General features: G+C 42.7%; 1 protein-coding gene across 4 annotated transcripts in view; it reads right to left on the bottom strand.

The window, feature by feature from the left end:
• Positions 1–25,741, bottom strand: part of ASTN2 (astrotactin 2) — a 2,754,112-nt gene that overhangs the window by 1,916,044 nt on the left and 812,327 nt on the right. For all 4 annotated transcript variants that reach the window (XM_078641978.1, XM_078641979.1, XM_078641981.1 and 1 more), the window contains exon 4: positions 14,348–14,497. In XM_078641978.1, coding sequence (XP_078498104.1) covers positions 14,348–14,497 — 150 coding nt within the window. The remainder of the gene's footprint in view (positions 1–14,347; positions 14,498–25,741) is intronic.

Genomic DNA, 25,741 nt, shown 5'->3' with positions numbered 1-25,741 from the left:
GTCTCAGCCATATTACAGAAATATTAAGATAGCATGTGCATACAAAGATACGGCTATAAGTACAGTTCACTAATGTGTACTTCTTCATTTATAGCCTTCAAGTGTGATTTAATTGGTGTTGTAATTGAAAATACCCAACCAATTACAGATCTAACATTATGGTATTTCTAAGAGCTGCACAAAATGGATCTTTATAATAAAAAACATAACATTTTATATATTTGAACCACATTCTAATTCTTGAAGACCAATCTATTATTGGCATGTTTTCCGAAACAACCCAGTACTTTAAGATAAATGCTTTCATGTGCTCGCGTGAGAAGGTAGGAAGAGAAGAGAGGTAGACCACAATGAAACAGTTTATACAAAGCAAACAAAAAGTTGAATGTGAGCAATGAATGATATTAAGAGCAAATAAAAAATAATAAAGGACAATATTTTTTAACACAGTTGACATCGTAAAACATAGGCAAAAAAAGTAACAAGATATACCTATTAAAACATCCAGTCAGTAAAAAACATTGCCCAATGAGCATGAAACTTTTAGTGAAAGCAAAGAAGACATCCCAAAAGAAATAAAGATTGTCAACAAGAGGCAGGGAGATTACCCCAAAGGGGACACATATTTGCAAGTGACAGAAAGATTATCCAAAAAGAGTAAAAACTCCTCAAAATAGACCCTTCAATAATGGAATACAAATAGGTAGAAGGATATTTCAATGAGGTAGAAACTTCATCCACAATATAGCCTTATAGCCCACCGTAGCAGGCTATACCGGCTATTAAAGGCCTGCTCCCGTGTTAAAGGCCCGAGCCGAAGGCGAGGGAGTTTAACAAGGGAGCAGGACTTTAATATTTAATTGCCAGTATAGCCCTGCTACGAAGGGCTATAAGGCAGTTAGAACATTCTGTTACTAGAGGGCAGAATGTTCTAACAAATAGAAGAAAGGCTTCTCGAAGCTCAAGGGGATTTAAATCCGAGAGGCCTTTGTAAAACATTGGAATGTTGCTCTGTCGGACTTTACTTGCCCCTAGAAGCAGGGAGCATTCCATTGTCTTCAATGGAGCTCCCAACATTCCAATGTTCTCATAAAAGAAATAGCATGCATATCGATGGAAATATCATCTAAAGAGGGAATACATTGAAAAAAGGACAAAGCTTGTCCTATGAAAAACAAAAAAAATATGAATATTGTGAATATATAAATTGCCCAAGTAGCAGGACCACATGAATTATGTGGAAGGGAAAGACCAAATTATTCAGAAGCATTAATTAAATTATGCATCAAGAAAACATAAATCATGCGCCATAATGCGGCACATTTTGTGGCAGTATTACACTCTTCTGTCATTTCATACATGTTAAAAATGTCTGGGCAAAGGTTTCACCTATTTATGGTCAGTTCAATAGGTGAATAAAACAATCAGCAGCTGAAAGTTAACAAGTCACCCTTGGTAAAGGACCTTCCACTGTTTAAGCAACATACGTGGAAGTGTTTTTAGTACATTTTGATGTACTTGAGGTAAAAACTTTTTTTGTTAAAATCTGCAAATTTGGAAGCACATGATGGATTACATTGCAAGTGCAGCAAATCCAAAATAACATGAAAAATGCTGTGGCCGCAAAAGAACATCATTCTTGTGGCCCTGTCAGAAAGGTACAGAAATAATTCAACAAGATGTGTTGTCCACTGCAAAAACAACAACAAATACAAGATTATCCAGACAGTTCAGCAGAAGAGAAAGAACGATCATCCAGAGATTAAGGAAAATCATGGAAGATGTTAGAAAGGTCATCTACAGGAGAAGTACAACCATACAAAAACGAGGGCTATTAACTAAATTGGAATTTAGATAATCTAAGGAGGAAGCAAGATCACTCAAATTAGAAGAATACTTTTCCAAAGCAGAGGGAAAGTTGCATAACGCATACCAAAATATTCCAAAGTAGAAAAAATTGCACCATAAAAAAATATATATATATGAAAAGAAAGACTGTCCCATTAGGTAGAATGATTACTCAAAGATGAAACACACATACAACATACAATACAAATATTGTACACCAAAGAGTAGAGTAATCCAAATAGGAAGAAAGATCATCCAGAGAGAGAGAGAAAGATGTTTAAGAAAGATCACCAAAAGGAAAGAAAAATGATCAAGAGAATGAAATATAATCATCTTCCAAAGTGGCAGAAAAGCCAAGTAAAAAAGAATCATCAACTAAAGTGAAATAAAGACAATAATCTAAAGTTGATGACACATCCTAAATGTGTAACTGGTCATCAAAAGAGGAATAAAAGTTGTCCACTCAGAAAGAAAGATAATACAAAGAGGAAGGCTGATCAAATGAAAAAATAATAATAAGTCAAATAGGACAAATGATAATTGTGAGAAATTGAGTTGTTGGTTGAGGAGGTTAAGACCCTCCTCAACACGGCACCAGCACCCTTACCACCCAGTGCAATTGCGGAAAGCTGCACTACAGAAACAACAGAAGTCCATCATGCAGGTAAGATGGGTTGATATCATTCTTATCCACCAATTTTTCAACATACGCATCCCGCATTAGCTCAACAGGTGCACGCCCCACCCGCATCCTAAGCAACATTAATATATCAGCCTTTGACCATGCCCACTTCAAGAAATACCATGTCCATAAACCAACTTCCAGGGGTGTAGTCATCTTCCAGGCCATGGCGATGCATCTCTTTAACAATACCAGAGTCAGGTCTGAAAATCTACATTCCAATCAATTGACTCTGGTCCGAGTCATGACCCCCAGCAGGCAGAACTCAGGTGTACACGCAATCTGGCGACCCACAATTTCCGAGGTGGTGGTCATCACCAACACCCCATCAGGCTGTAGCACCGGACAGTCCCACACCATATTGTAAAACCCCACATCTACCGTCCTGTAGCTAGGACAATCTCTGAGCGCTCCCCCAAACATATAGTGTATGCGATGCAGGTGAGGTGTGTTTGATGTACATAATCAAATTGTGTGAATTGTAAGCACGCATTCTGTAACACCTGCTTAATATAGGTAACAACCCTGCTCCATTGCAGGGACCGCATACCATACCAAGATTAGGTTCACTGTGTAGTCTGGATTTCACCTAAGGCATCTTTAATCCTCTATCAGACACTACTGCCCCTTTATCTCACTTTTGCCCATCCTGCGCTTTCTCCATTTTTTTGGATGTTTTTTCAGTCTTTCCTCTCTTCTTTCTATACCATTTGTGGTTATTAACTCTCTTGGTTGTGCGCAATATCTGATGAGGAAAAATAAGGGCTGGTCACCACAAATGAGTGCCTGTGAGCTGCACCAGCAACCACTGCTCAAATTAAGCACTGGACTGGCACTGCCTGGCACATGTTTGTAATGACCTGACACACAGTGTGACATACAACATACAATACAAATATTGTACACCAAAGAGTAGGGTAATCCAAGTAGGAAGAAAGATCATCCAGAGAGAGAGAAAGATGTTTAAGAAAGATCACCAAAGGGAAAGAAAAATGATCAAGAGAATGAAATATAATCATCATCCAAAGTGGCAGAAAAGCCAAGTAAAAAATAATCATCAACTAAAGTGAAATAAAGACAATAATCTAAAGTTGATGACACATCCTAAATGTGTAACTGGTCATCAAAAGAGGAATAAAAGTTGTCCACTCAGAAAGAAAGATAATACAAAGAGGAAGGCTGATCAAATGAAAAAATAATAATAAGTCAAATAGGACAAATGATAATTGTGAGAAATTGAGTTGTTGGTTGAGGAGGGTAAGACCCTCCTCAACATGGCACCAGCACCCTTACCACCCAGTGCAATTGCGGAAAGCTGCACTACAGAAACAACAGAAGTCCATCATGCAGGTCAGATGGGTTGATATCATTCTTATCCACCAATTTTTCAACATACACATCCCGCATTAGCTCAACAGGTGCACGCCCTACCCGCATCCTAAGCAACATTAATATATCAGCCTTTGACCATGCCCACTTCAATAAATACCATGTCCATAAACCAACTTCCAGGGGTGTAGTTATCTTCCAGGCCATGGCGATGCATCTCTTTAACAATACCAGAGTCAGGTCTGCAAATCTACATTCCAATCGATTGACTCTGGTCCGAGTCATGAGCCCCACCAGGCAGAACTCAGGTGTACCCGCAATCTGGCGGCCCACAATTTCCGAGGTGGTGGTCATCAACAACACCCGATCAAGCTGTAGCACCGGACAGTCCCACGCCATATTGTAAAACCCCACATCACCGTCCTGTAGCTAGGACAATCTCTGAGCGCTCCCCCAAACATATAGTGTATGCGATGCAAATGAGGTATGTTTGATGTGCATAATCAAATTGTGTGAATTGTTAGCAAGCATTCTGTAACACCTGCTTAATATAGGCAACAACCCTGCTCCATTGCAGGACCGCATACCATACCAAGATTAGGTTCACTGTGTAGTCTGGATTTCACCTAAGGGCTCTTTAATCCTCTATCAGACATTACTGCCCCTTTATCTCACTTTAGCCCATCCTGCGCTTTCTCCATTTTTTGGGACGTTTTTTCAGTCTTTCCTATCTTCTTTGTATACCATTTGTGGTTATTAGCTCTCTTGGTTGTGCGCAATATCTGATGAGCAAAAATATGGGCTGGTTACCACAAATGAGTGTCGGTGAGCTGCACCAGCAACCTCTGCTCAAATTAAGCACTGGTGTCACTACCTGGCACATGTTTGTAATGACCTGACACACAGTGTGCCAGTCTGTACGCGTCTACGTTTATGTGGATTGTGTCAGCCTCTTATGAATTTAAGTACATATGGCCTGCATAATCCTCATAGACAAGTAGGTCAACCCTACAGCACAGGTTCTCAGGTGCTTCTAATGCCAGATGTGAAGAACTGTATCTTAGCGTCAGAGGAGACAGAGGAAGGGAGACAGAGGAAGGGTGTCATAGATGTGTGATAACTGCACCATCCTGCCTCCGCTCGGACCCTGTGTGCTGAAGGACGAGCCACAGGGGAAGGAGTGTAATGAAGCACAAGAACGCCATGTCTTTCTGGACTGATGCCAAGAAAAGAGGCTGGAAAGGCACTGCGCGTCCAAGCCTACCCTAAATGCAAAACTGTGGAAGCAGAGCCAGCAGATAATTTGCACATCAGCATCTCAAAGTGACCCACGGCGGCCAGCAACCACCTTCTGGAGATCAGTGCACATATGCTTCTATGCAATCAAGAGCAGCAGGGGATAAACAAGTGAGCTGGAAGGCGACAGGGGACAAGCAGACTATGATGCGCGTCTTAGGCCTGGGAAGATATTGAATTTGTTGTATGCAAATAGAAAAACATGCAAATATCACTGATTTACTTAAAATCATTTTTAGAGGATGAATACATTCTTTTGTGCATCAAATTACCATTCTTTTTAACATTAATTTGTTCTTAGGAGAATTTACAAATCTTTTCCAATTCGAAATTTCTTTTTAAGGTCTGACTTGACAGCGCAGCGGTCACCAGACAATTATATGAGCATTACTAAAGAGGGTCTTTTACTGCACCCACATGTTAGGAGCCAGGAGTACATGTATTAATTGGGCAGAAGTTGTGTGCTTCCACAAAGAAGTGCTTCCTATCCACACTGCTGTGTTTATTTTGTTTCGTTATCCATTGGCCTGATCTTGAACGTTCAGGGGCACACACATAAGATTGCACTATTAAAGTGTCTTGGATAATAAGATAATTTCAGGTGTTGTTCTCTCGCAACAACATAGATGGGAGGAGGGCAGCCATTACTCTATGTGGATTTTTAGGTCTGACTTGACAGTGCAACTGTCACCATGCCTTTTAACCCACACCAATATTAAGCTACAATTTTTTGCTTCCACACAAATACATAGCCATTCCTATACTATGTATTTTTAATGCTTCACATTACCATACTATTTACAACAAGGGGTGGTGATGGACAGAGTCTCTGAATTAAGCAGAGTACTCTCACCCAGTCAAGAGATCAGGGCTAGATCCAACGCCGTTTTTTAGCTCATTGCACCATCCCAGTTTCAGAACCTGGCTGTATGCAAATTAGTCTGTCCCTGGCCCAGTGCATCATGGGAACAGGGCAGACCAGACTACAAAAGCCAATTCTTACACTGGGAAGGAAACAAGCTTCCGGGGACCGGTTTCTGGCATTACAGCCGTCTGCATTACCATACAGCATTCCTTTAGAGCAAGACCTATTGGCATTTACAATTCTTGTTGACGTACGCCATAAATTATTTTATGGAGAAACTTTGTATTTTTTTCAAGGTTTTTTTGCCATTTTCTTATAGAGAAATCTTCCGAAGAATATGGGGTTAGATTGCCACTGACACATTTGGGGCAAATTTCGGCCAATTCGCTTATGGGGGGAAATTCCATTTGCCAGGCTTTACATGGACATTTACCCAGCAGAAAAATACAACCAGAATACTTTCTACCTCTTTGATCAAGATGTAAGGATATGCAGGAAGCAAACATTTGTTCCAAAATCTCATGCATTTCAGAAAAAAGAGAGAACGTATTAATTAGGGCCCAACATAAAAGCAAAGGCCATACGAGGTATACAATACTTTTCAAAGTAATATATGGTTATTAGTCAATTGTGAAATAATAATGTTCTTTATATTTTACAGCAGCACACATATGAGGCACTTTGGGACAGAGTCCCCAAGAAGAAACATACTTTGACTACAACAGAACTTAAATGTAGTGAAAAAGTTCAAGTTGCATGTTTCATTCTGCATGGGTGGTCTCCCTGGCACAGAAGAACAGCGGACTCCCCCAACCCAACCTGGCAGCCTGCATGGAGGATGTCAGGAGATGGATGACAGCATCCTCACTAAAACTCAACGGCGACAAAACCGACATCATGTTCCTCGGCCCCCCCACTCCCACCCCCATCGACCAACTATGGCCCTCCAGTTTAGGCCCACCCCCAACCCCGAAGGAGGACATCAAAAGTCTGGGAGTTTGGCTGGACAAAACCCTCACTTTTAACACTCAGGCAACGAAAACAGCAGCAACCTGCTTCGGGATCATCTGGATGCTAAGATCCTTCCAATCCTGCCCTTCGAAGCCAAGCAGGTTGTCATTCAGGGCCTCATCCAGTCCCGACTTGACTTTAACAACTCCCTTTACTTGGGAGCCCCTGAATACGTGCTGCAGAAACTCCAGCGTACTCAGAATTGCGCAGCTCGTACGTTACTCCAGATCCCCCGCGGAGAATCAGCTAATTCAGGGATCAGGTCACTCCACTGGCTCCCTGTCAGGGAAAGAATAAAATTCAAAACCCTGTGCATATCGCATCAAGCCTTCCATAGAGCCAGCCCTGAGATCAACCACACACTTCTCACCCCCTACTGCCCCGGCAAGCTACTCCGATCTACAAACGCATTCCTTGTCGTAGTTCCCAGAATCAAAAGGTCCAGAGCAGGAGGCAGGTCCTTCACGCTCAATGCCGCTAAACTATGGAACTCCCTTCCCCTTCCCCTAAGGTCCAACCCCATCCTCTCGTCCTTCCGTAAAGAGTTAAAAACATTCCTGTTCAGAAATTAAATACTCCCCCCCTGGCTCTCTCCCCCCGTCCCTCAGAGAACTATTCCCTCTACCTAGCGCTTGGACGCCCTCGGGCAGCAGTCGCGCTCTACAAAACCCCTTTCATTCATTCATTCATTCATTCATTCACAAGCCCCATAGATTACAGTTACAGTCTGTGGGGCCTATTTACAAAGGCATTTTTGCGTACACAAAATAGTACTCTAGTAGGGTCTTTTTTCATATTTTTAGTGCCTTTGTCAATTGGACCCAAAACATATAAAATAGGAACAAACTGAATATTCAATAAATTGACATATAATGAGTACATATAGAAAGGACTGTGCCCCTTTTGTCCTTGTACAAACTGGAAGTTGTAAGTTTCGCAGCTGACTCACAAAGGCATGTGAGAATAAGTAAAAGAGCACTCCTTTGTAGGTATGTGTGTGAGGAGTTTATTGAAAGAAGACACTGCTAGTCTAAGTGATGAAACTAACATAAGAGTACACAGCAAATCCGGGAATCAAGCATCTAACACAGAGCACTCTGCCAGTCCGGATGTAAAAAGCCTGGTGAAAGAGTACAGGAATAGTCTGAGTGTGAAGAATCCAGCGTAAGAAGTCACTGTCAGTCTAGTTGTGAAGAGCCTAATACAAGAGATTAGGCCGGGGCAAAATTGTAATTGTACTATCATTATTCATTTAATTTAGGGAACTTTGCATTAGGCTTGTTATGTCTAATTCCTGAAGTTATGTCAATATGTCACTTCTCCTAATAACCCTCCTATCACTGTAAAAATGTACAGCAAATGCACTGGAACAACCAAACACGGGAAGATTTTGTTCACTGTGCATTTACATTTTTACATTATTTTCTTAGTGTTTAATGTGTCCTTTAGTTGTGTGCTAAAATATAACATTAAATGACAGATTTGAATTGTGCGTAGTTACATGCAATCCTGCAGAAATGTTTCCCAAGTACACGAAAGCAAATTACACTGCTGTTCTTGGTATGAAGAGCCCGCTGGAAGAAGACTACCAATCTGGATGAGAGGAGTTTTGTAGCAAATTTGAATTGTCTTCCATGGTCACCCAGAGTTTTGGCTTTTTGGCACCCTATTTTGGATGATTTTACCACTCTGTGCACTTTACCACTGCTAAACAGTAGTAAAATGTCTCTGCTTCTTGTCTAAATCCTGTGCTCTACATTTGAACTTCCTTTTTATCCTGTTTAACTGCCCTATAAGTAGTCCATTCTAAAGTGCACCTACGGTATGGAAAGTTAAATGTCATATGATGGCTGAAGTTTACACCACCTACATATGAGAAAGAAACACATTTCTGTCAGGAGTACTACAGTGTACTGGCTAAGTAACTTCAATTTAAATGCACTGCAGTGACATATGGCAGGGAACAATTCCTTTGCCATGTAGGAGACGCCTATTCTTATATATTGATAAGTCACCCCTAAAGTGTGGCTTGTAACCTCTCCAGCTGAATGCTAATATATATATGAATTGGGGGCACATTGCAGTGGGGGTAGGTGTGCCCTCACAGTGAAATAAAAGCCTAAATATATTTCACTCTGCAGGTCTGGCCTGACCTACTCCTAATAGGCCCTGGTGATATTAAAATCCTTATTTCCCATCTGCACTCCGGAACTGGCTAGAAAAATGTTCCAAAGTTTTTCCCTGCTAGTTTGGTAAATTGACTTAATGGTACAATCCAATTTTTGACAACGTTTGTAGAAAAGTAACTTTGTAAAAATGCACTTCAGGCTGCTGTGCCACAACTGGATCAAAACAGTTCTGCCAATCATCACACCACCAGAGCTGAAATGCACAGCCTTGGCTGGGAAGATTAATAGCTCTGACTTAGAGAGGAATGACTTGCCTCTGAGCTGAAGAAAAGCCAGTGGGTTTATTAACTGATGAACACAGCTGGGATTAGATATCTGGGAGTGGGCAGGAACAGTTATCCGAACAAAGAGTAACTTAGCTATAGCTTTTGACTAGGTGATGCCCAGGAGGGCTTCCTCTGATGATCTCCAGTACCCTCCTAAACAGTTAGGCGCCAGCCACAGTAGGAGGGAAAACCAGTTTTGAACCTGTCAGGTACGGCAGTGGGCAAGGAGCTTAAAATAGCCTAACTGGTGGCAGCTTAGTCCTGCCATTTTGAAACAAGGGCTTCTGGGTAATTTTACAGTAAGGAAAAGAGGAAGTGCTGCAAACTATGAGAGAATTGCTAGTATTGGGCAATAGAATTTCCCCAGTCATTTTGCAGGTGCACATGATAAATCTGGCACCTCCACTACAAAGTCCTCAGAACATTCCTAGACACAGGAAGCTTTCCCCCTGAAGTCCCTACTGGAACAAGAACCCTGACTCCTGCTCAAAGAAGAGAACTCGCAGAAGGACTCTAGAACTCCTGTGTCCTGCTGGCGTCCAGTGACTGGTAATGCTCTCCAAGGGTAAAGAGGCTGCCCTTTGTTTACCTACTCCAAGGACACAAAAAGCAGAAAGCCTCCTCACTCAAAGTGGCCCAGCTGACTAAGGAAGACTAGATTCTTCAGGAGACCTGGCAGTAAACAGACCTGGTACCCAGAAGCCTGCCCCGAGGAGCTAGGGGCTGAAGTACTGACCAAAAGAACCTTTCCCAGCTGATGGAGACTAAGGGGATGATTATGGGTTTGGCAGATGGGATACTCTCCCACAAACGTGACGGATATCCTCTCCGCCGTATCACAAGTTCCATAGGATATAATGGAATTGTATTACTTCTGACGAGATATCCGTCATGTTTGTGACAGAGTAACCCTTTCTGCCAAAATCGTAATCAGGTCCTAAGTCTTAAGATAAACTATTTGCCGAGTACCACCAGTTTGTGTATTCAACATCTACTACATTGTGGTTGACCTGAAGAAAGCACCCAGAAAAATGCTTGATTTTTCTTAGTGCTTTTTGCCTTTAACTTTTAATAATGTATTTTGTCGTGTTCCCCTTAACCTACTTGATGATCTTGGTGTCCTTTGGCTCATTAAAATGTTCTCTATTTTCCTAAATTGGTTTTGGAATTTTTTTGTATTGTTTACTTTAAAAGTATATGTTCTGTTTGAGCAAAGCACACACTTCTCTTGAGATTGCCTGCTGTTTATACTTTAGCTATCATGGGCTTAACAGAGACTGTCTCAGGAATGTATGTTGACCTAAGCAGAGTGGGTTTATTTAGTTGGTGGGGTACCCCTCCCAAATTACTATCTCCATTTCGGACAAGTCTAATGTAAGAAGACTAAAGAAGACACTGCCATTTCGCTCATGAAGAGCCTTCCATATAAGGGCCCTACCAATCTACTCATGAAGAGCTTGAGATAAGAGGAAATTGCCACTCTGAGTGTGAAGAATTTAACGTAAGCAGGCTCAAACAGTCTGGTTGTGAAGAGCTCAGCAGGAGGGCACTGACAGTCTGGATGTGAAGAACCAAACGGGGACACTCCTAGCCTGTGTATGATGAACCTAAGATAAGAGAACATTGTGAGTCTGAGACAGAAGCATCAAACTGGAAGACACTGCCAGTCCGGATGTAAAAAATCTACTGTAAGAGTACACAAACAGTCTTGCTGTGAAGAATTCAACGTACAAACAAAACACTACCAGTCTATGTGAAAAAAGTATAACATAAGAGGACAATGCCAGTCTGGGTGTGAAGAGTGCAACCTAAAATGACAGTGTCAGTCTGGATGGAGGAGCTTAACCTAAGAGAATACGGTCAGTCTGGAAATGAAGAACTTAAAAAAAAAATGATACTCTCAGAATACATCCAAAGGGACTCTCATATAAGAAAGCTAGAGGTCTGCATGTGGGCAACCTCCTATAAGGGACAGTCATGACACATCCTAAATTTAAAGCATGCTGTCTGTATTGATATCACTTTCCTCCTAAAGAATGATTCTGCCTCTCTGTAATCATTATAACACAAGTGGAGCATGGTAGTCTGGGCCTGAAGTACCTTCTATGGGAGAATGCTGCCAGTCTGTGTGTGGATACTGTGCGATCGAAGGCCAGTTGGGAACTTGCCCCATAACAAGGCACTGCAAACATGGTTGAGGGAATACTCCCTTTAGAGAGCACTGCCAGTATGGGTATGAGATTTTGGGGCATATGTATCAAAATCCTTTATTGCGATTCTCAAATAGCGATTTTTTGAGAATCGCAAAATGGGATGTATTTAAAAATTCGCAAATATTTTGTGATTTCTTGGTATTCCTAATTGCGATTAGCAAATTGCGAAATCGCAATTAAGGAATACCTTCCCATTCATTCCGATGGGCCAGGAGGCCCCTAGGAATGAATGGAAAGTGATTCTCAATTTGCGATTCGCAATTAGACAATTGCAAATTGAGAATATTTTCAAGGGTGTCATAAGGACACCCTGATGCACCCCTGAAATGAGCATGTGTGCGCGCATATGGTGCACATACATGCCCTAAGGGCATGTATGTGCGCCACATGGCACTTTGAAAAATGCCAAAAAGTGAATTATTCAAAGAAATTGCAAATTACCACCAACTTGATGTTGGTGGTAATTTGCGATTTCTTAAGGAGAAATCGCACAACTTGGGTGTTTGTTACATAGCATTTAAGGAATCGTAGTTTGCGATTCCTTAAATGCTTACGCAAAATTGAGAATCACAAAATTAGCAATTCCTTAATAATGTGATGCGAAAATGACTCATACATTACGTTTAGCGATTTTGTATTCGCAACGCTGTTTTTTTGCGAATCGCAGCGTTTGCGACTACAAAATCAATTGATACATATGCCCCTTTATCCCTTAGAAGAAGCTGCCCTTCTAGGAGTGGGTATCCTCCCATTAGAGGGCACTGCCAGTCTGGGTAGAATTCTTACATTAGAGGAAGCTGCCAGCCTGGGTGTGATCATCCTCTCGTTCAAGGAGACTGGCAATCTTTGCGTTTATATTGTGCCATAATCGATTGCTGCTGGTCTGGTTGTGGACATCCTTCCATTGAAGCATGTTAGTGTTATGGACGTGGCCATTATTTATTTTTACTTTTTACTTTTTGAGTATTGAAGGATATTTTTGGCCACCTCAGAGCACTATGGAAACAGAGTTGGTGTAGTTGATGGTGTAAGTGGGCACACTGCATATGTTGAAAGACTGACTAACCCAACTCTTGTTTGGAGAAGGTTGGCATCAGTGACTGCTCATCACTGACATCATGATGTGAGACCAGGAGGAGGAAAAATGAACCTTTGTACCGGAAGTGGAAACATACTAGAGTCTCTGTAGTGTCCACTGGTTAAGTGGCAGTGAGACCACCCTAGGAATATGGTAGGCAGAGGATGTGCACGTGCAGTGGTGGGTGCTGTGTACAGAACAAGGCACATTTATTCCTAAGTGGGTGCGGAGAGGAACTAGGAAGTAAGTCTTTGGCCACATTTTTTCAAAGGTTCACGCGGCTAGTCCCCCTGGACCCCATGCCCTCGCGACAGTGGCATGGCTTCCCATGCAGACTGGCAGCATACCATACTCGTTGCCAGTGTCTTGGGGATATATAAACAAGATCAGGAGCCATGGTGAGTGCTCAGAATCACTTATATTACAAATTATCCTGGGAGGTGTAAAGCAGCAAACAGCAGCAGCGACCCCAGTCGCAATCCCCCAATAACTACCAACTGTGGCAGCTGCCACTCTAGCGCTGGGCATCCCAGAACCCGATGGTGTTGATGGAGCAAAGATGTTTTAAGGCATGGGCAAAGTGGGCTTTGGCCCAGAGCCCCACCCTTTCAGGGAGGCCCCATGATAGAGCCAGCTCTGTTCTGCAGAGTCTTGCCCTGATGACCTTTAATAATTCTTAAACAGATGGTTTAAAATACCATTTTCCTTTTAATGTGGGTGATGTGTGAGAATCTATTACAGACATTTTGTAGAAAAAAGTTTCTTTTAGATCAAAACACATATGAGAAATGGGAGGGTATCACAGAGATTATTTGCAGTAATGTACTGAGCTGCTGTTGTGTTACAACATTGAAAACACTCGTCACTATCCCTTAATATTTGATGTAAACACATTAAAGAATTTGGACAAGTGTGCATGTGCACTGTCAGTGACCTGTCCATAAAGGGCATGAAAGAGCTGAACTGTATCATAAATTCAAAACTGTTCAGAACAGGGGTCCCCAAAATACGTTTGGCCCAGGGCCCCTAAAATCCATACGATGTCCCTGGACCAGAGCGCGTGCCTGACCAGAGCGTTGGCCAGACATACCAAACACCCGACAACTACCTAATTGAATTATACTCAATTTACTGCCCAGTAATGATTGCAGGCTGAGTTGGCCTCATTGGGCTTCTAACTGAGATGGCCAATGCCAGCAATGAGTGAGTCCATCACTGAGTATTTTTACAAGTGTTCTATTGTATATTTAAGTGCTTTATTTGGATAAAGGCACCCAAAAGGTGACAGCTATACGACTGCTACTTCATGTATTTTGGTTGCTCACTATTGTCACTTTTGATTCATGGAACTTAACGTTTGCTGTTGTAATATGTTCACTTGTAATTTTCTCCTCATGTATCATTAATGTTCCTATTGTGAAGCGCTCTGACACCTTCGAGTAAAGTCCGCGCTATATAAAATCGCATAAATAAATAAAATAAAATAAAATAAAATAAAACAGCTCCTAGTCCAGGCCAGTGAGCTCATTTATGTGAGACTAAGCACTAATTTCCAGATACGGGCTCTCACCTCGGGCTCTGCCCCGGCGCTTCCTCCTGCCCATTGTGGTGCTGTGTGACGTCGGGTGCAGCTGGTTGATCTCGATGGGGGTGTTTGTGCGGAAACTCTCCTTAAATTTCTCCATCAGCGTGTCCACGCTCTCCTGCGTGATCTCCGATGCTGCAAAATAACACGGGATTCAAGGTCAACAACAGTAAACAGAACTCACGCTTCTTTGCATTCTATAAATAGAAATACACCTTTACTGCTCAGCAAAAGCAAGGTGCCAGCCAGGGTGTTTGCAGTTCCATTGCTGCCCATAGATTTGACAATGTACCTCAATCTTGTCCCCACCTTAAATCCACATGTAACGCCTATAAATATACTCTCACTATCCAGGGGCATGAGAAATTGGGTTACTAGTTGAGTGGGTGAAACCCTACTTAAGCAGCATCCACAGTCCTTGTCAGGCTGAGGCACAAAAACCCCCCAAATTAACCTATGCTCAACACTCTAGTAGCTTGGCACAGAGCAGTCAAGTTTAACGTTGAGGCAATGTGTAAATTATTTATGCAGCACTTCAAACAGCAATAAAATGAAAAAGCGACACAGGAAAAAAAGAGGACATTTTAATAAATGAGACAAGACCAAAACAAATAAAAACAATCATCAGAACTGGCAATATGCAATTTTAAAGATTTTAGTACAAATAACTCCGAAAAGCACAAAACGCCAACTGTGGATATCTGGTTGCACCGGACCAGGACAAAGTCACAGGCCAAGCTGACCGCGATGGAGCATGGGTTGGCTATAGGGACCCTGTTAGGGGAACTGAACAAGGGTACCTTGAACCCTCATTGAGGAGCGTTGTGAGGTCCTGCGTCCAAGATGCGTTGCACAGCCGAGGCGATGTGTCGGTTCCAATGAGCTGTGAAGCTGCGATGCAGGTCCTGCGTCATCATAGAGGATCCCGTTGCGATGCAGTTCTGCACCATCATAGAGGATACCGTTGAAGAGGGCAAGTAATGTGAAGTCCTGCATCGAGGATGCATTGTGCACTCAAGGCGATGCGTCAGTTTTGAAGAGCTGAGAGCCTGCAATGCGATATCCTGCACCGTCGTCGAGGTTACTGTCAACAAGATGTTTGTGATGCCAGGGCTTGCGTCGTTGAAGCTTTGTACAGTGGTGGTTCCAATGTGGGCTGCAATGTCGAAGCAGAGTCCTTGCACTGAGAGACTCCTCACAGCAGAGGGGATGCGTCGGTTCTGCTGGAGTTGGTGCTGCACAGCAGAGGAGATGGGTCGGTTCTGCTGGATCCTAAGATGGGGTGATAGAGCATGTTCAGGCCCTCTTCCAAGAGTCCAAAACTGTGGTGGCACCACTTGACATGGTAGGGCTCAGACAGTAGAGTACAGCTGCTGGGTTCAAGGTTATTAGAGCCCTCTGTCCCAGAGGCTCTACTAAGGAGGCCAGCCAACTAGCCCTTGGAGTCACTCTTGGGTCTTGGGTTCAACAGGTGCAGGTCCAATCCATCCCACTCTGACAAGAGGGTGGCAGGCAGCAGGTCAGCACAGCAGTCCTTCAGAGCAGCAGTCCAGCAGAGAGGCATTCCTTTCAGCATCTTCCTGGCAGAGTGTCCATAGGCCCAGAAGTGTACTGAAGAGTTGGTGCCTGGGCTCCAATAAATATAGCTGAACATTCCTTTGTAATGGGAGAAGCTTCTGTAAGTTTTTGAGTTTGAAGTTCATAGGCTTCCTGCCTTTCCTGTCCTGGCTCCAAAGTAATGACAGGGAGACAGGACCCAACCTATTCAAATGTGAGTAGGGCTGTGCCCAGCTCCACCATTTCATCCTGCCAGTGAAGGCCCATCCAGGCACATCTAAGCTCCCTAGTGTGTGTGACATGTAAATCTTAAAAGTACATGTCCAACTTCTGAAAATAAACTGTACCGTGCCCTCTAGGCTGTCCCGGGCCAACCCTAGAGGTGCCTTATATGTACTAAAAAGGAACGTTTGAGCCTAGCAAAAGGTTTATCTTTCCAGGTTAAAATGGCAGCTTAAAGCTGCACATACAGGCAGCAATGGCAGACCCGAGACATGTTTAAAATTCTACTTAAGTGGGTGGCACAATCAGTGCTGTAGGCCCACTAGTAGCATTTAATTTAGAGGACCTGGGCACAGGTAGTGCCACTTTACTAGGGACTTAAAAGTAAATTAAATATGTCAGATGCGTATAAGCAAATTGTACCATGTTTTAAGGAGAGAGCAAATTCACTTTAGCACTGGTTAGCAGTGGTAAAGTATGAAAGTGTGAAAATCCTACAAGCCAGCAAAAATAAACTCAGCAAAACAGGAAGGTTGAAGTTATAAAGTTAGTGGGAAAAACATGCCAAGGATGCAAGGTCTAAAAATGGGTATGAAGATGTGTATGACTTATGTAATAGTATGCAATAAACCAGTTACGCTGTATGCTATTCTTCCCCTGGAACTGTGTCCACACCTATGCCAAAGTATCTCAATACTGACCTGATGTACTGCATGCTGTCACAGAACCAAGACCACACATATCACATAAAACGCAATCTCATTACTTACCTGCGACGCCATACACTATTCCAGTCAAATTCTGCACACACCTCTGACAAAGTACATCAATCATGACCTGCTTCACTGCATGCTGTCCTGACATAACTCATAAATAACATTTCATTACTCGCTTGCAATGCCATATACAACTGCATCCCTGAAAGTCTGCATGCAGCTTTGACAAAGTACATCAATCCTGACCCGCTGCACTTTTTTGCATGTTTTCCATACATAACTCACACATAAAACTTGTTTACTTAACTGCTACACCGTGTGCAAGTGCACCCATTGAACTCCAGACACAACTTTGGTAATGTGACACAATACAGACCTGCTGTGCTGCATGTTTTCCAGACATAACTCATAAATAAATTGTCATTACTCAACTGTAATGCCTAGGCACATACAGCCCTGGAAGTCTACTCACAGCTCTGATAATGAACCTCAATCCTGACCAGCAGTCCACCGTGCCATGGTAGACCTATTAATTCATCTTTAGTGGTTAGTCTCAGCACTGACCCACACTACCCCTTGATATTTTACTTCTCTTGATTCTGCTTGGTCATGCGTACTTGGGTTCTTTGGTGACCCTCACACATCCTACTGGAGACATGCTCCATAGTGGGTTTTATCCTGATCCCTATAAACTCAGAAGGGTTCGACCATCTTCAGGGAGGACTTACGTTAATTTAACTGACAGAGATCTACTTGTTGAAGATCAAAGTGCCTGAATGACACCCAAGTATCCATTTCTTATTGAGTTCCTTTGGTATTGTTAAAATACAAGAAAAGGCAGCTATTCTGAAAAGGATACAATGTCTCTACATCCTAATGTGTGTCAACATGTTTCAGCCCTCATGTTTAGGCCACTTAGGTACACGGCTTACATCAGAACCTATGCAGTCGCCCATTTGTCTTAATTCTTTGTAGGTACTTAGTTGGCCTAGACCTATAAGTCAGGATCTTATAAGACAAGACATGACGTGCAACACTTGACAAAAAACATGCATACCGGCCTACTTCCCTGTTTACACTTGATGAGCATATATTAATGCCCTCAGTGGTATTTGATAACCCCCTGATAGGATAGTCTAGGGGCACGCCCCTATCGTCATTCTCACTCCAAGTGTTCCGTGCCTCTGATGTCACTCATGTAGTCTCCGCTCTGCACCGTTTGAATATAGTAGACAGGCAAGTAGACCTGTATACATGTATATATATGTATTTTATTAAGTGTTGTATGCACTTTTTATTAGACTGCAACTGTCTATTTCTGACAAAAGTTGTGCCACTGAAAAGGCAGATTCACTCTCATCAGAAATTAATGCAAAGCGGGTACCATGTTGTTGGTGGGCTATGCAATAATTCTTTTCTTTCCAGAAGCCAACTCCAAAAATGGTTTCATTCATAAGGACTGCTGTCTTTTATTTTATTTTTCGGATGATCCACCAAACGCAAATCACTGATTCCTCAACCTTCAAATGCTGTTTTATTTATTTTATTTATTTATTTTAAAGGTTTTATATAGCACTGGTTAGACCCGGAGGTATCAGAGCGCTTTACATTAGGATCAGATGGAGGGATTATTAGCTTGAAGGGACAGGAAATCACCAATTGATGGTTCTGCTGTCCAGCCAAGTGTTAAATGAATGCCTTATATCAATGGTTCTTAACCTTGTGACTTCACTGGAACCCCCACATAATCATTACTGGAACCCTGGAACCCCTATTGAATCGTTTTTAAAATCTGGGGACCAGCACTGAGTCATTATCCAATATGCTATGTTTTATATTGAATAAAATACTTGAGTCTTTGATTAAAAACATGTGCCAAAAAAAGCAGTTGTCTTGCTTTATAAAGTAGATGGAGGCTGCCTGATTAATTATATGTAAGTAAATTGCAGCCAATGACCACAGGGCCACTCCGATCTGCACATTAAAAGCAGGGTTTGGTCGATCGGTTGTTTCTAAGTCATCTGGTGCCCTCATCATACCACAACTTTATTGCTGACTGATACTGGTGGTAACTGACTCGGGCTGACCCTAGGCTCTGCCAAACCAGGCCCAGGGCTAGTGCTATACTGAAAGAGGAACTTAGAATACATTAAAACACCTAAATACACTAGGCTACACTATGGGTTAGGGTACACTTATGATTGGCATGACCTTTCCCTATAAGGGCCTATTACAATATAAGGCAGGGGATTGAAACCACATTTAAATCCCTAGTATATAATATAATAGGGCAAGGCAGTTTAGAGGCCAGTTGCCCTTTGTGCACGTGCATGTGCACACCACTGAAGCCTCAGGTCAGTTTAAAAGCAGTCCTGGGTTGCAGGGCTGCTATTAAAATGCAAATTGTACCAAACCTCGACTTTGGTGTTTGGGGCACTTAAAACTTGATAAACTTTAATGTTTGGTCATATTAGGAACCCCAGGGCCTCCCCTAGTTGTCTGAGGGGATGGGGGCCAGATAATTAAAAGGAGGATCCTTATAAAAGAAGTTTTATATGCCCTGGGCTGAGTGAAATTGCACATTTATCTTCCCACATTGTGATAAAGTGCTTCCCAAATTCAAAATCTGTGCTAGAAACACTGTGGAGTGAGGACCTGCAATATTTTTACATATTCAGAACCCCTAAAGCAGGGGTCTCCAAACCGGTCCTGGAGGGCCGGATCCATGCCAGATTTTTGGGATATCCCCATTGAGATACATGTCGTTATTTTAAAAATCTGGCATGGATCCGGCCCTCCAGGACCGGTTTGGAGACCTCTGCCCTAAAGTCTCCCCTAGGTGTTCCAGAGGTGGGGGGCCTGTAGATATAGGCAGGGTCCTTATAAAAGATGTTTTTATAAGTTGTACAAATGAGCCATGTCATTTTTCCCATTATAAATCCCCTGCCACATAGGTTAACATGGCAAGAGGTTACTAACAAATAATTCCCACTAGGAGAATAATAAAAATACCATCCAAGGACTTCCTAGAATGGGATTGATAAATCCAACAACAATATGGTAGTGTTGAATTTCTCCTAAAAGCGTACAGACATGAAGTTATAAGACGTTCTTGACTGTAAGCCAAAATGCAGCCTTCCAGTGGTTTGTCCTGATTAGTCATAGTTAAGTGGATTAGCCTGGGTCCTTTGATGAGGTGATAAATAGCGCCTGGGTTTAGACAGATCTTCTGGGAGAGCAGGGTTCTGCTACATAGGCAGACCCCCCAGGATATAGTGCATAAAAGTGCAAATTTTGCGGCACAAAAATGTACATTTAGCGGCACAAAAATGTCAATTTAGCCGCATTATAGCGGCACTTTATTTTACTCTTAATCATTCCTTTTCAGCCCTAAATCAATGGAACCTGTTTTAGCATAGTATTCCTTTTTGAAATAGGCATGTGTAAAGTTTCTGCAGCTCTACGGAAGCACAGCTCCAATCTACTAACCTACTAACCTTGTGGGAGGGGGCGTATTTCTCCCTGGGATTTTCTAGCGCCCATGAGTGTACCCCTGCTGGGGCACCACTTTCACCGCTTCCTGGGTGCAGTCGCACAGCCCCCATTTGCTCCCTGGGTGCAGTCATACAGACCCCCCCATTGCTCCCTGGGTGCAGAGGTACAGCGTCATCTTGTGTTGCGTGCACGGACTCCCTTTTATGGGTAGTGTTGACAGGGCAGACATCTCGCAATAATCATCCTTCAGAACCAGGTTCCCCAGTTCCAAATTCAGTAGCTCTGACCATGTTGTCACATCCTCTCCCCCACTAAACACCATACCGCCCACTGAGAGAAACTCGCACTGCCTCAACTATAACCCGATTGTGCCCGCTATAAACACCTGGATGCGGCTCAATTTAAATTACGCACTACACAAGAGCAATATGCTGCCTACAAAAAAAAGTAACATCATCCTGGAAAAAGCAAATACTCATAGTGAATACAAAATTAAGTAAAGCATGTGAAATGTAAGCAGGAAAAACATGGTTACTTTAACACTTTTACACTAACTATTCAGAAATCAGTGAGTGCTTTTGCCTGCAAAAGTTAAGGACATGACTACAGGGCACGGAATGGACCCATTTCAATGTCCATTGCTTATATCCTTACAGAATGTAAGCAGTATAGTTTCCCTGAACACCGAGACGCAGTACACATTTTGTTTTCCAATCCACGTGTTGCAGTGCCTCCAGCACTTGTGCACTTGTTCCCCACCCGGGGGGAAACAACGCTATTCAAAGAAAGACAAGTAAACAAAAGTAGAGCTTCACTGGCAAACTCTGTAGAGTGGCGCAAATGTGTTTGGGTATGAATAAAATCAATCTGCCCACTTTGCTATCACTCTGTTTGGCTTTATTTAGTTATTTTGCATGTGTTGAACCTTTTATTCCCACAGCTACACTTTGGAACATTGCTTTCATTGGGCCGGTACTGTCCAGTACGAAGTACCCAGCACTTTTTTATAGAGAGAGAGAGAGTGCCGGCACTTCTCAGAAACAAGCAGGTACTCTGTTACAGAGTACCTGCACTTCTATTTATCCATTTCAAGCACTGCTTTGGAATAGTAAAATATCACAAAAATATGTCAATTACAATGTTTTCCTTTTTTGGATCCATTTCACAAGGGCACAAATCACCGCACGAAGAAAAGAGAGGGGGAGAACCGCCTCTGAAATCAGGGTTTTCAGTTAGAGAGAAGGTGCTAGAAATAGAAAGGGAAGAAAAGGGATGAAGAAAGAAAGGGGGAGGGCAGTTGAAGCTTCAGAGCAGACACACGCAGTGTATTGTGTGCGCAAGAAAGGAAAAGATAGTCCATTTCCTTATCTGCGCTTCCCTCGCATCCCGGGACTGGAATCCTAATTTTTTATTTACATTATTTCCAGTCAAGTCTGCAGCTGGAGAGAAGAGAAGCGCTACTTTGCTTTTCTCGCTCCTCTTTCATAATTATTGTAAATAATTGAGGAAGCAGGCAGCTAATATGGCTGTAAAGCGCCGTTTGACGGGGTGACGTATGGGCGCACAGCCAATAAAATGGCAACATTTTTTCATGCCTACCGGGAGAGTGTTTTTTCGCGGGCAGTTTGGTAAATATCATGCCCGTCATGCTTGCCAGCTGATTTCGAGATTTTTTCGTGAATCGCGAAATTGCGAAATGCTGGAGGGTCTGCATAGGAATGCCAGAGAGAAGGGTAGGGTTCATAAACAATATTCTTCAATGAAAGGAGGAGACAGGCAGGAGAGGGCAGTAGCATTTAAACCTCTACTCTTTGAACCCAGCCAGATGATAGGATTAAAGAAGGAAGAGCAGACACAAGGAGGGAGAGTCTATGGAGAATAACCATCCTGGGGGTGTGTTTAGCCAGCACTTCTCTGCTGGAAAATCAGTCATGATGAATTTTGGAGAAATGGTGCTCTCTGGGCTAAGATAGTGCCACACACACTGGAAGTTGTGGTCATACCCTGGGGTGTTGCCCTGCACCTCATTGGACAGGAGTGCCCTCCTTCTTGACCCAGTGAACTTCGAATACGTTTCTGAGAGGGGCGGAGCCTCTCAGATCTGCTACTTGAAACTTAATTAAACTGTTTTGTTTTGAACAAAATACTTGTCTTTGATTAAAAACATGTGCCAATAAGAAGCAGTTATCTTGTTTTATAAAGTGGACGGAAGCTGTCTGATTACTTATATGTAAGTAAATTGCAGCAAAGGACCACAGAGCCACTCCAATCTGCACATTAAGAGCAGGATTTGGACAATGGGTTGTTGCTGGAAGTTTGATTTGCACCAACCAGGCCCTGCACTCTGACTGCACAAGCTGCACAATCTGGAACTACAGCCCTGTGGATCAAACCTACTTCAAAACTCCCTGCAAGCTACAGGTTAACCGAGCTCATCTATAACATCACCACCAAGAATCCTTAGACTGGAGTACTACCAGTGGATTTGTATGAGTTTTGTCCAAGTGGATTGTGGGAATTGATGTCCCAAACTTTCGAGGGCCATCTTGGAACTTATGGACCATTGGACTAAGCTTTGGAAAATTTAGGAACGTCAAAGGAAGTTCAGGAAGTTTGAAGGTGTTTGGAGCAACTTTGGAAAAAAGCTCCATAGTGGACTGACTCAACCAGGCCAGCTAAGCCGGCGACCCTTAACTGAGAGCAGTACTGCCGTCCAGGTTTGTCCCACTGAAAAGCTGCAAAGGTCTGATGTCCATATCTTGACCAGGAGTACGCTGAAACTCAAGCCGGCGAACCCTCACTGAATCTGGCCTGGTGAAGAGCAGAACAATAAGGGACCCTGCAAGAAAAAGCTCCTTATAAGTTTCTAAGTGCGAATGTAGGAGAGGTGACCGGGACCAACCGCAAGAGTGAAGCCGCCCACTTTCGACCGCGAGCTGGTCTGAATCCCTGGTTCATCCCGCTAGAAAGCTCCGAAGGTCGGCCTTCCACAAGTTTGTGCACAAGGCAAGCCAGTGAACCCTCACTGAATACAGACTGGCTGAGAGCTTCAACAGACCCCAGAAAGAAAAGCTCCAGAAATGTTTTTAAGTCCAATGGTAAAAACTTTGACTAAGACCTACCGCAAGGGGTAGCAACATAGGGCTCCATTGCGGTCGGCCTGAAACTTTGACTTTGTCCCGGTCTAGCGCGACCAGATGTCCCAATAGGGGGTAAAGGTTTCTATGTGCTATATAGTGCTAAATCTTTAAAAATTCTATGTTGGATTTTGTTCATTTTGGTGTCATTTTAAAGATAAAGATATTCCCTATTTGGATTGTTATTGAGTATGGTGTCCTAATTATTTATGGAATTGGTGATTTTAAGTGCTTTACATACTTGAAGTTAAGCATGCCTGTTCAAAGCCAAGCTACCAAGGGTTAAGCATGGGAATAATTTTGTAAGCACTGTACTGCGCCCTATATTGTGTTAGTGGTCGTACATTTACCACTACTAATAACCCACTTTCCAACGTCGGTCCAACCAGGTTTCAAAATTATTGAAATCTTTGCCTGTACAAGGTTTAGAGCACACCGGGGCAGATTGTCCCGTCTGTCAAGAAATGGCGAGACAGCATGTTTTACCTTTGTATGTGAGCTGTCATGAGACCCTTCAAAACAAGCCACTCATTCTCCTGAGTCCACTTTAGTCGTCAAACAAACCTTTCATGCCGGCGAAACTAAAACATTCCTATAAACTGCCTTAAACCATGATTACCAGGATATGGGTGCATTAGAGTTTCGGCTGTTCCTGCCAGCTCACTTTAAAAAGAGATTAGCACGTAATTCCAAAGAATGTAAGGGCCTCTGCATTTTCTCTTTCAGATTAATTGTAGTTAACTCTATTTAATCAGGCCTAAACCTTTTTCAAAGGTGTTGAAAGGGCGAGATTTTGGTCGATACCTTATCTCTATTGATCCAAACCTCGATCTGGTCGACTGAACCTTTGTTGCCTGTCTGTGAGGAAAGAAAGTGCACCTATTTCCAAGTTAGTTCACCCAATAAAGGACTCTACTCCCAAAGATCACAAACAACTTCTAGCTTTCAAAAGTTTATTGTAAAGATATGATAAGCTGCAAATACAGGCATCTCAGAATGAGATTCACGAGATACACAGGTCCAATTACATACATGTGCTCTCGGAAAGCCCTCAGACGAGCAACGGAAATCACTAACACAAGTTCTAAGAATAATAAAGCTATCAGCATAGACGCATATCTCTCCTTCATTTAGGTTGGAGTAAAACGCAAAGGTTAGGCTGTCCCTACCCTGCTCTAGATGGTATCCCTACTTAACCAAATCCCAACCTAACAAAGGTGTCAGCAGTGAATGACCCCCAAGGGAAGTCACCCACTCTAAGTCTCTTGGTGAAAACCTATAGTTCTCCAGTCATGACCCCTCTCTGCCTACCCATCCGCTCTCTAAAGGGTCCTCAGGTCTCTGCTCTAACTCCACCCAGGGGTGCTGTCCCTAATACAAAACAGTCAACAACATTTGAGACGCCCCTTGCGAGACGCCTCTCACGTGGTGTAGCTTCTGGCTTTTTCCATGATGCTTTGTATTGGGCCTCATACGTTAGAGTTGACCTTGCTTCTCAGACTCTTCTCCGGCCCGCTGATACCCCTCAAACATTCCGGAACCCTCCTCCATGTCTAGGCCGTCTACTGAACAGACCTCTATTCATTCATTTATAATTGGATCCCCCCTTTTCCTCTGCAGACAGATATCTGTAGCCAAGAACCCAACTCTCATAGACTTCCAAAGAAAAGGCCTGCAACATTTCTCAGCCCAGACATGTACGTGCAAATCAACGTTAAAACATTTCAGGCCTACAATATTTCTCATCATGATTATAGCATTCAACTTCTTCATTAATTAAAACATGTTAATATTCTTATTCTATTATTTAGTAAACATCTCTATAAATCATGGCCCATTTAATGCGATGACCAAAACATTAATACAATCTGTGTCGTGAAAAGAAACACCTTCCCTTTCCCTTCTAGCTCTGGCCCTGAGGCCTACCACATTCTGCTTTTAACCACATACCATCTTATGTTTTAGCAGCTACACAACATGGATTCAGGAATAATCACATCTAATAAAATCATATAATGTCACACATTTCTGTATTAGTTCCACTTCTACTTAAATCCCTACATTAGCTATATATTTAGAATATAATTGCAGATACTATTAGCACTCATGGCATTTCTCCTCATGATTTGTGCTTACTACTGGTAAGTGTGATGTACTCATACATTTAAGTCAGTTTGCGCTCTCTCAGTTCCCCCCTTTGATGACCTCTCGGGGTCATCACTAACATTTAAACTGCAGTTATTGCTGGCATT

Source organism: Lissotriton helveticus, chromosome 5_1 (assembly GCF_964261635.1).
Source record: "Lissotriton helveticus chromosome 5_1, aLisHel1.1, whole genome shotgun sequence".
Taxonomy (NCBI): Eukaryota; Metazoa; Chordata; class Amphibia; order Caudata; family Salamandridae; genus Lissotriton; species Lissotriton helveticus.
This window is presented reverse-complemented; position numbering and strand designations above follow the sequence as displayed.